Source organism: Corvus brachyrhynchos, unplaced genomic scaffold (assembly GCF_000691975.1).
Source record: "Corvus brachyrhynchos isolate BGI_N302 unplaced genomic scaffold, ASM69197v1 scaffold1005, whole genome shotgun sequence".
NCBI lineage: Eukaryota > Metazoa > Chordata > Aves > Passeriformes > Corvidae > Corvus > Corvus brachyrhynchos.
In genome coordinates, this window is record NW_008238124.1 from 249,548 (window position 1) to 259,454 (window position 9,907).

Genomic DNA, 9,907 nt, shown 5'->3' on the forward strand with positions numbered 1-9,907 from the left:
CTGTAGGGGCCCTGTAAGAGTGACTGGAGGCACCCCCGGGGACATCACCAGCATGGTGGGTCCCTGGATGCTGACCCTGGCCCAGGGCTGTGCTGCAGCACCAGCTGTGCTGAGTGCAGAGCCCAGCTAGGACCAGGGCAGGGTGGTGCACAGTGCACCCAGTTTTCCCAGTTTCAGGGTGGCACTGTCCTCTTGCCTGGGTGCTATGCCTGCCTCAGCTGGAGTGAGGCAGAGCTGCCACAGAGGGGTTGGCACAGGCTCTGCGGTCTCTCTGCTGCTGGGGTCTGCCGGAGCTGCCCTGGGGACTTGCCACACTTCCCTGCAGGTGGTCACCCACCAGCTCTCCTTGGGAACCCTCTTTCCTATGCAGGGCTTTGGACGAGCTGACCATGCTGTGACCACAGAGAAGCTGAAGGCTGAGTATCCCGACTACGAGATCACCTGGGCAGATGAAGGGTACTGACTCCTCTGTCTGTGGTGCCAGCCCGGAGCTGGCACGGCTGCATGCGGCGCCGGGGCGGTGGCAGCGGGCTCCCCGTGCTCGGCGGTGCTCCAGGCTCTCCTGATTTTCCTCTGTGTTGAACTCGCCCATTCTCCGCCATCACCGGACTGTCCCCGTGCCAGCTGCTCCCACCTCCCTGGCATGGCAAAGCTGGTGAAGCCAGTGGTTGCTCTGCCCCGGCCTCCTGGTGCCAGGGGCTCATCCCACGTGTATCTGTGAGAATTAAAGTTGTTGGGGGAGCACAGCTGCTTGGGTGGCCATGCTCACGGCTCAGCTGCTCCTTCCCTGCTCTGGGTTGTGCCTGCTGGCAGTGGAAGGGACCTGCCAGGTTTTCAGCCCCTTGACGGGGGGCCTGGCATGGGAGCAGGCAGTCTGGGGTGGGGACAGCAGGAGGTGTATCAGGATTTGCCTTGGAAAGGGCTGAGGCAGGAGATGGACTCGATAGTCCTTGTGGGTCCCTTCCAACGCAGGGAATTCCATGATTCTGTTCTAGAATTAGGCTGCTGGGAGCTGTGACCAGGTGGGGTTTGAGAATCTCCCCGACTTGGACTCCCCAGCAGCCTGGGAGCCTGCTCTGGTTTTGACAACCCTCACAGGAAAAAAGGTTTTTCTTTTAGTGGCATTTGCTGTTCTTCTTGTCTTGGCCCTTGCTGGGACACTCCCTGCTCGAAGGCTCGGCTTCCTGCACCCTCCTGCCAGGGCTTACCTGGGTGACATCCCCCTACACCTTCTCCAAACTGGGCACATCCAGCTCAGCCTCTCCTCATGGGAAGTCCAGTCCCCATCATCTTCATCAGGGAATCTCCTTCTGTGGAGATACTCAAAACCCATCTGGACACATCCTCCAGGGAACCCTCCTGGAGCAGAGGGGTGGGATGGGGTGACCTCCAGTTGTGCCTTCCATTCTGTACTATCCTGTGATCATCATCACAGCCCCTGGCTCGATCTGCTCCAGTATGCCCACATCTCATACTGGGAGCCCAGCATCCCCAGTGGAAAGGGGAGGGCTCACACCTGTGAGAGCTGCTCTGCCCATGGCACCCAGGAGGCCAGTGACTACTCTGCCAGTGGCCATGGCACTGGCCCACGGCCAGCTCAGAGCAGGGCAGGGCTTCTGCTCTCCAGCATGCCTGGGCTGAGGGATGTGGGGCTGCTGACCCCCACTGGGCCTTGCTGGCGCTGGGAGAAGGAGCTGAGCCTGTGTTTTACTGTCCCTGATGTAATCCCCCTGCAATTTGCAGTCCAAGGCCGTCAGCTCAAGGGGAGGATCTGCTCAACAGGGGCCCTCTCGGCACGGTGGCTGCGGCAGCAGAGGTGAGAGGGCTCCTGTGGGGTAGCAGCCCCTGCTTCCCCTGCCCAGGTGGGGAAACCGGTGGGGGCAGTAGTTGCCATCACCAGGCAACACTGGTGGTGACCTTTGGGGCTCTGGCCTCCAAGCCATGCTTCTTCCAAGCTCATCAGCCCTTGCTGGAGCTCTGCCAGGAGTGTTCTGCCCCAGGAATGACCTGGTTGTGGCCCTGGAGCTGTGCCCCTTCACCCCGTGGCAGTCATGAGCTCGGTGCTGAGATGCTCCTGCCAGCCAGAGCAGAGCAGAGCAGGCAGGGTGAGGACTGGCTCCTACCGATGGCATCATGGGATCCCCAGGCTCCAGGGAGCACTCCTTTAGGCTTTCAGTGCCTAGAGGGGCTCCAAGAGAGCTGGAGAGGGACTTTGGACAAGAGCTTGGAGTGACAAGACAAGAGGGAATGGCTTCCTACTGCCAGAGGGCAGGGTAAAATGGGATACTGGAGATACTGCTGACTCCCAGCTCAGCTGTTCTCCTTGCCCAGAGTGCAGCCCACTGCCAACCCTGCACCCAAAGGCTGTCCCACTCCCCTTATGCACAGGGACTGGCAGAACCCCCATGTCCCTAGCAGAGGTTCCAGCTTCCCCCACAGGGCTGGCAGCATCCCTGGCTCGGCAGGAAGCCTCCTCGCCCCCCCCAAAGCCGGTGCATTCCACCGGGCCGTGCCCCATCCCAGACAGAGTGGCACCCACCGTCTTGTCCTGGGTGGAACACGGGCTGAAGAAGAGAGGTTCAGTGGGGAAAAGCCGAAGGTCTCCACTGGCTGCAGCTCGCTGCTGTGGTGCCGGCGGTGCTGTGTGACGGGATCGCGGTGCGCTGTCCCAGCCGGCACAGCCTCGCCATAAACCCCACTGCCCGGCCGGGAGCCGATAACAGCGGGGCTGAAGTCCAACGCAGGCAGGTCCTGGGGAGTGCATTCCAGCCCGGGGCTCACGGTGTGGCCTCTCCCAGCTGTGTTTTACCGTCGCGGTGGCCGAGATGGCTGCAGGCGGACTGTCGATGCTGGCCCTCCTGGTGCTGCTGGGTGAGCTCTGCCGACACGGGCGGGGGTTGTGTCGCTGGGGGGAAGGGGTCTCCCTGCTGGCTGCTCCGCTCTGGTCCTCCCCGGCAGCTTCCTCCAGCGCTGGGGGCCGGGGCAGGTACCGCCCAGCCTGCTGGGCTCTGCTGCTGAAGTCAGCCCGGGGTTCCCAGGGTGAGCGGGAGCTGGAGCCCCCAGCACCGGGCTGGGGATCAGCAATGGCTTTGTTCAGCGTGGGACAGAAAACGCCCAGATTTCCCCATTTCTTACAAAATGGGGGCTGGGACTCGAAGCACGGGTGCGATATAGCAGAGTCAGTGCCCCGGCAGGCTCTGGCACCCCTAGGCTGACGGTGGGAGGTGGCAGTGTGAGAGGTGTGGAGTGCGGGGCAGTGACGGGTGGGGGGGGCTGTCCAAGGGAAGATGCCACTGAGAGCTCAGTATCTGCCCCAGCAGGGTCCCAAACCGAGGTGCCCAGGCAAATGTCACCTGCAGGTCACACGTGCCCTCCGTCACTTGCTGCGGGCACCGTGCCTGGTTCCTGCAGGGTTTTCAGCCCCATTGTCTCTCCCATAGCCAGAACCGTCCTCCCCAGTGGGTCCGTGGTCGTCAACAGCTGCAGCAGCGCGGCTGAGCAGCTCTGCAACTTCGTCTGTGACTGCAGCGACTGCTCAGACGAGAACCAGTGTGGTGGGTGCCCAGACCCCCCCCCAGACCCACTCTTAGGCCCTGCTCCTGGGGTGAGGTAGTAAGGGGTGTTGTGGGTGCAGGTCCCTGGGGTGATGCTGGTGCCCAGGATGGATGCAGGGCCCCCAGGGTGGGCGCAGATCCATGGGGGAGGGGCAGGTCCCTTGTGCAGGTACCCAGGGTGAACACAGGTTACCTGGGTGCAGGTGAGTCTGCCAGGTGGGTGCAGGATCCCAGGCTGTGTGAAGGTCCCTTGGGCTGGCCACAGGTCCCCTGGGTGGGTGCAGTTCCCTGGGGTGGGCACAGGTCCCCAGGGTGGCCCCAAACCTGCCTTGACCCTCCATCTGCCCACTCTCAGGGTACCTACGGGGCTCAGCAGTGCTGGGCACCCCCTTCACCTGTGACTTCGAGGACAGTGACTGTGGCTGGCAGGACGTGGGCACCTCGACGTATGGATGGGTGCGGGGCCGGGCCAGCCTGGCCATGTGGGGCACGGGGCCTCACTCAGACCACACTCTGGGCACTGACCTGGGTAAGAGGGAGCTGCTTAGTGAGCAGGTTCTGGGCACCCACAGCACTGCTCCACTGGGCTATGGGTGCCCCAGAGTCAGGGTGACAGGACACCCATCCTTGTAGGGTGCAGGGGACGGAGCAGATCCATGGAGGGGCAGGAGTAGTGCTGGCACAGCTCCGATGCCACCCCATGGGGCTGCAGTCCCTGCTCTGCTTTCTGCCCTCCCCAGGCTGGTTCTTGGTGACCACATCCCCCCCAGCAAAGACCACAGCCACGGCCTGGCTCAGGTCACCAGAGATGCGGGAAGCAGCCGCCACATGTGAGATCAGAGCCTGGTACCACCTCTCAGGGAGCTGTGAGGGCACCCAAGGTGGGCACAGGCAGCATCAGCTACGGGGCAGTGAGGATGGGAGGCAGTGGGGAGGGATGGGGCCATCTGCCCCTATGGCAGGGACAGAGCTACCTGCACCCTGGGATGGGTCCTTGGCATCCTGTTTGCCTCTTCCATGCTCCACATGCAGAGCTGGTGGGACCTGGGGGTCCCAGCTCCAGCCCCCAGAGCTGGCAGGGCTCCATTCATTCCTTTGGCTACCCCAAGATGCCCCGTACCAAGGGCATATTTGGGGCTTCCCTCAGGGCTGAACCAGACAGAGCGGCCGGTGCTGCGCCTGGCTGTGGCACACAGGGACGACGTGGTGGGGCTGTGGCAGAGCCCCGAGCGCAGCAGCGAGGGCTGGCATCAGCTGGTTGCCTACCCCGGCCGGATCGAGGAGCAGTTCCAGGTGAGACAGTGTCAGTACCCGGGCACTGTCACCATAGCTGGGACCAGCTCCTTTGACCATTGCTCTGGGACCCCAAGGGGCCTGGGAGCTCATGCCATCCCCATCCTCCCATCACAGCTCATCTTCTCCCTGACACAACCGCCCACCTGCGGGGCAGAGGTGGCACTTGATGACATCGTGTTCAGGAACTGTGGCTTACCAGGTGAGTCCCACATCTGCTGGGGTATGAGCCGGGATCTTGGGGGAACTGGATGGGGTGCAAAACCCGGGGGAGCTCTCCTATTGCTCGCTGTTTCTTGGGGCACCGTGCCCTGGCCAGAGCATGAGGTGGGCAGTGAAAACCTGTCCCTTGAGCCACTCCAGGGAATGATGTGGGGGAGCTCACCGTGTCCCTCTGGGACCAGCCACTCGCTGACATGTGTCCCCCCACCCCAGAGGTCGGGCAGCAGGTCTGCGGGGCCCAGGAGAGCCGCTGTCCCCACGGCTTCTGCCTGGCATGGCATCGTTTCTGCGACGGCACCGACGACTGCGGGGACAGCTCGGACGAGGGCGCGGCGCAGTGCAGTGAGCACCCCTGGCCCTCGGGAGGAGTCCTGCGGATGGGCGGGGGGTCTGCCTTGGTGGGGAAAAGCTGTGCTCTAGGCTGGCAGGCATCCCCCCAGTTCTGCCCCATACACAGGAGGGCAAAATGACCCTGAGGGTTTGCAGAGGGGTGGCATCAGCCCAGCCCATTGCAGGGACCTACCTGTCCAAGAGAGGGCTGGGACCCCGGTCTCCAGGTCACTGCTGTCCCTTCTCCCCACAGAGAACTTCACCCGCTGCTCCTTTGACCATGATCTCTGTGGCTGGGAGGCGGCGGCCGGGCCCCCGGTGTGGAGCAGGAACACGAGCCTGAACCTGGGCACCTCCTACAGCATTCCCACTCGGGACCACAGCAACAACAGCAGGGCTGGTATGTGGCGTGGCACCAGTGTCCCGGCAGAGCCCCACCACAGGTGGACGTGCCCTGGTGTGACACACGCCTGGGCTCTGCTCAGGACAGCGGTGTCCTGCACCCACCCATCTGCCCGGCTCCACTCAGCCCCAGCATCTCCTGCAGGTTTTTTCCTCCACGTGGGTGGTGGCCCCGCTGCACAGGCTGGTGGCACAGCTCAGCTCTTCAGCCCCACTTTCCAAGCCACCAACTCCTGTTCTGTGAGTCACGGCTGGGACCTCATGTCACAGCCCATGTGGGGACAGTGGTGACAGGACATGGGGTTCCCAGATGTGGGGACCCTCATGTGGGGTTGGGGCTGTGATCGGCCCTTTCTGGGGATGGGCATCAGGTTTTCGGGGCGGGGAGAGGGTTGGTGACATCTCTGGTGCCCACTGGGAGCTCTGAGCTCCTGGCAGCCCCTCTGTGGGATGCAGGGGCTGCATGCCCCTGCCCTGAGGCTCACCCTCCTCCCCATCCCCAGCTTGTGCTGTACTACCACCTCCATGGCTCGGCCACCAGCAACCTCAGCATCTCCTACGTGACCAACTCTACCAAGAACCTGATGAGGGAGAGGACAGGAGACCTGGGCAGCTGCTGGGTCCGGGAGAGAGTGGACTTCATTGTGACGGTTCCCTTCAAGGTGGGCTGGTGCTGTGCTGTGGGGAGCTGGGCTGTCTCCGGGGTCAGGAACCAGAGCTGCATACAGGGGCAGCACCACCCCCCAAGCCCACCGTGGCCGTGCCAGCCCATGCTGTGCACCTCTGTCAGCTGCAGCATCGCCCCTGCTCCCACTGAGTCCCTTCCAGGGGAAAATATGTGTCGGTCCATGACAGTGCTGGCTCCCCCCATCCCACGGCTCCCTTCTGTCACCCTAATCCCCCCATACAGCGCAGGACCCCTTGCTGATGTTGCTGGCATGGTGCTTTCCTGCAGGTGCTGATCGAGGGGGTGGCCAGCAGCGGGGGGACCGTGGCCATCGATGACCTGATCCTGTCCCAGGGCTGTGTGAAGGAGCAGGGTGAGCTGGTGGGCAGTGTCCCTCACCCTGCTCCAGTGTGGGGAGCTGTCCCAGGTGTCCTGTGCCCACGGCACCGTCCCTAAAGGACCTGCCACATGGTTTGCCTGTCCCTCTGCTCGTCACACGGACCATCCTGGGTGCAGCACAGTGAACACTTGCGCTGGGGTGCTGGTGTCTTTGTTCTGTGGCTGTGACACTCCATCCTCTGTGCGAAAAATTGTCCCACAAGGAGTTCTTACTGAGCCCTGGCTCCCCTTCAGCTGGTGGCAGCTGGGCTGAGCTGGGCTGGGCTGAGATGGGGGAAATGGAGAGACAAGGAGATGCTTAGGGACAGGGGACAGTGGCTTGAAGGATTGACACGGATGCTGTTGCTGAGCCCTTTCACCACTGCTCTCCATCCTGGGCTGTTTCATCATCAGAGAAGCCTGTGGTTACGCTGCCGAGCCAGGCAGGTGCCAGCCCCTGCACAGCAGATGAGGTGGCCTGTGACAGTGGGGACTGCATTGCCGCAGAGCTGGCCTGTGACTTCGCTGACACGTGTGCTGATGGCTCCGACGAGAAGCGCTGTGGTGAGAGCCAGGGCAGTCCTGGTAGCTGGTGGTGGAGGGGACCAGGCACCCCTGGGCAGGCACGGCCAGGGCACATGAGTGCCTGCACAGCCCCCGGGAGCACAATGGCCTGGCAAGACTGAGCCTGGAGTTTTGGGTTGCCCAGGGAAGCTGTGGCTGCCCCATCCTTGAAAGTGTCCAAGTCTGGTTCCAAGTCTTGGAACGACCTGGGATAGTGGAAGGTGTCCCTGCCCATGGCAGAGGGGTGGAATGAGATGAGCTTTAAGGTCCTTCCAACCCAAACCAGGATTCTTTGACTTTGCAGGGACAACAACCTTCGAGTCAGGGGCTGGGGGCTGGCACGACGTCAGCGTGGGGCGACTGCGCTGGGGTCTGCAGAGGGTCACTGAACCTGACAGCTTCCTCACAGGTGAGGTTGTTCCCAACACCCAGACAATGCTCTTCAGTGCCCAGCACCACAGGAGTCCCCAGAGCCGGTGCCCAGTGGGTGCCACTGCACAATGGGGGACGATGCCCAGGCAGGATGCTGGGCTGGGGGTGCTACCAGCGATGTGGGACCCCAGTCCTCACCTCACAGAGTGTTTCTGTGCCCAGGGACTTCCCTGGCCCTCCAGACAGGAGAAGGACAGATGGTGGGTCCTGCGAAGGCACGATCGCCTCCGCTGGGCCCCTCTGGCCCTGCCTGCACCATGGAGATGAGCTACCGCATCCACAGTGACCCCCAAGGTAACCTCCTGCCCATCCCTGGGGTGCCCTCCCTGCTTCCTGCCCCCAGAGCCCCCCATGCCCACCTGCATTTGCTGCCTCTCCCAACCCTGCTTTGCCCCATCACATCATCCTGGAGCAGGGGTGTCTGTGTCCCCGTCCGTGTCCCTGAACTCTGGGACCATGGGCTGGTGCCATGGAGGGCTCCCCACAGGGTGGCCAGGGGTTTTGGGTGCCCACAGCCTCTGCACCACCTCTCGTTCCAGGCTTCCTCGCCGTCAGCATTGCAGATCACACCACTGGCACCACCCAGCTGGCCTGGCAGACGCAAGGTCATGGCAGCACAGCTGGGGGTCGTGTCCGTGTCCCACTGGGCCAGAGAAGCCGGCCCTTCCAGGTGGGCTGGATGCACAGGGACCTGGGGGGCTTTCAGTGGGATAGTGCCAGTGCTCAGGGCACCCCGGGCTCATGGCTGCTGCCCCCAGGTCGAGCTGCTGGCAATGGTGGATCTCCAGGACACGGTGAATGTCAGTGTTGACAACGTGACATTCGAGCAGTGCTACCTTGACGTGGTGTCACCCATGGCTGCGGGTACGGCCAGGGGTGTGTGGGCAGGGAGAGGGACCCCAGACCCTTTCCATGGGGGCTGCCTGGGGGCTGTCACTCTGTCCAAGAACAGGACCAGGGTGCAGAAGGCCGAGCGCCAGAGCCAAGCACATATCCTGCCTTGGCCTGGGACCCCTGCATGGGGTAAACTTGGGGAGTGGGGCAGGGGAGCAGGGGGAAAGGGACATTCAGGGGACCCATTTGCTTTTGTGGTGCCTTATCCCCTTCCACCTCCACACTGTCACCTCTCTCTGGCCAGAGCTGTCCTGCAATTTTGAGAGGGACTTGTGTGGCTGGTACCAGGATCTGTCCAGTGACTTCAAATGGGTCCGCAGCATGGGGCAGGGGCATGGCTCTGACCACACCACTGGCTCAGGTAAGGGGCTGGCTGCTCTTTGGGGGAACCCAGGAGCCCAGGGCATAGCCTTCAGTCCCCAGGGCCAAGACATGCCCTGTGCACTCCCAGCAGCCCCATGCCTATGGAGCAAGCTCACCTAGGGCAGCCTGGGAACATGCAGATCTGGGCTGTGGGTGATGTGGAACACTCACATTGTGACCCTTCCACCCTGGCTGTTCCCAACATTCAGGCTACTTCTTGTCTGTGGACCCCTCTGTGCCATGGAGCCACGGGCAGAGGGCCCAGCTCCTTACCTCCCGCCAGGAGCCAGCCACTGCCCCACGCTGTCTCTCCTTCTGGTACCGCCTGGCCGGCCCACAGATTGGTACGTGCCCCATGGCATCCTCCCGGGGTGCCCCAGCCCAGCTCCACTCTGAGGGCAGCGGGGTCCCCAAGGGGTGCGGGATGGCTGCCCCATGCCCCCCTCTGCCCAGGCACCCTGAACCTCAAGCTGCGGCCGGAGGGAGGGGAGGACGTGGTGCTGTGGACCCGCCAAGGGACCCAGGGCAGCATCTGGCACCGGGCATGGGCGACACTGCCCGCCACGGGCCAGCAGCGGTACCAGGTGAGGAGCAAGCCCCCATGTCCCTGGCACCAGTGAGGTATGGGGTGTCTGACACCGCTGCCTGGGGGCAGGTGGCTTTCGAGGTGCTGCACGATGGGTTCCTGGGGGACGTGGGGCTGGACGACCTGGCACAGACAGCAGGCCCCTGTGGGGCCGAGCTCTCCTGCTCCTTCGAGGCGGGGGGCTGTGCACTGGCAGCCAGCGGAAAGGGCACCTGGCAGCGA

At 63.2% G+C, this 9,907-nt stretch overlaps 1 protein-coding gene across 1 annotated transcript in view; it reads left to right on the forward strand.

The window, feature by feature from the left end:
- The first annotated feature begins 6 nt into the window (after positions 1–6).
- Positions 7–9,907, forward strand: part of MAMDC4 (MAM domain containing 4) — a 13,065-nt gene continuing 3,164 nt past the window's right edge. The window contains exons 1-19 of the mRNA XM_017733417.1: positions 7–3,554; positions 3,910–4,083; positions 4,295–4,435; positions 4,702–4,847; positions 4,965–5,049; positions 5,283–5,411; positions 5,653–5,799; positions 5,947–6,041; positions 6,305–6,463; positions 6,757–6,841; positions 7,261–7,410; positions 7,715–7,819; positions 8,005–8,136; positions 8,382–8,512; positions 8,601–8,706; positions 8,981–9,097; positions 9,309–9,443; positions 9,553–9,683; positions 9,755–9,903. Coding sequence (XP_017588906.1) covers positions 3,347–3,554; positions 3,910–4,083; positions 4,295–4,435; positions 4,702–4,847; positions 4,965–5,049; positions 5,283–5,411; positions 5,653–5,799; positions 5,947–6,041; positions 6,305–6,463; positions 6,757–6,841; positions 7,261–7,410; positions 7,715–7,819; positions 8,005–8,136; positions 8,382–8,512; positions 8,601–8,706; positions 8,981–9,097; positions 9,309–9,443; positions 9,553–9,683; positions 9,755–9,903 — 2,525 coding nt within the window. The 5' untranslated portion in view covers positions 7–3,346. The remainder of the gene's footprint in view (positions 3,555–3,909; positions 4,084–4,294; positions 4,436–4,701; positions 4,848–4,964; positions 5,050–5,282; positions 5,412–5,652; positions 5,800–5,946; positions 6,042–6,304; positions 6,464–6,756; positions 6,842–7,260; positions 7,411–7,714; positions 7,820–8,004; positions 8,137–8,381; positions 8,513–8,600; positions 8,707–8,980; positions 9,098–9,308; positions 9,444–9,552; positions 9,684–9,754; positions 9,904–9,907) is intronic.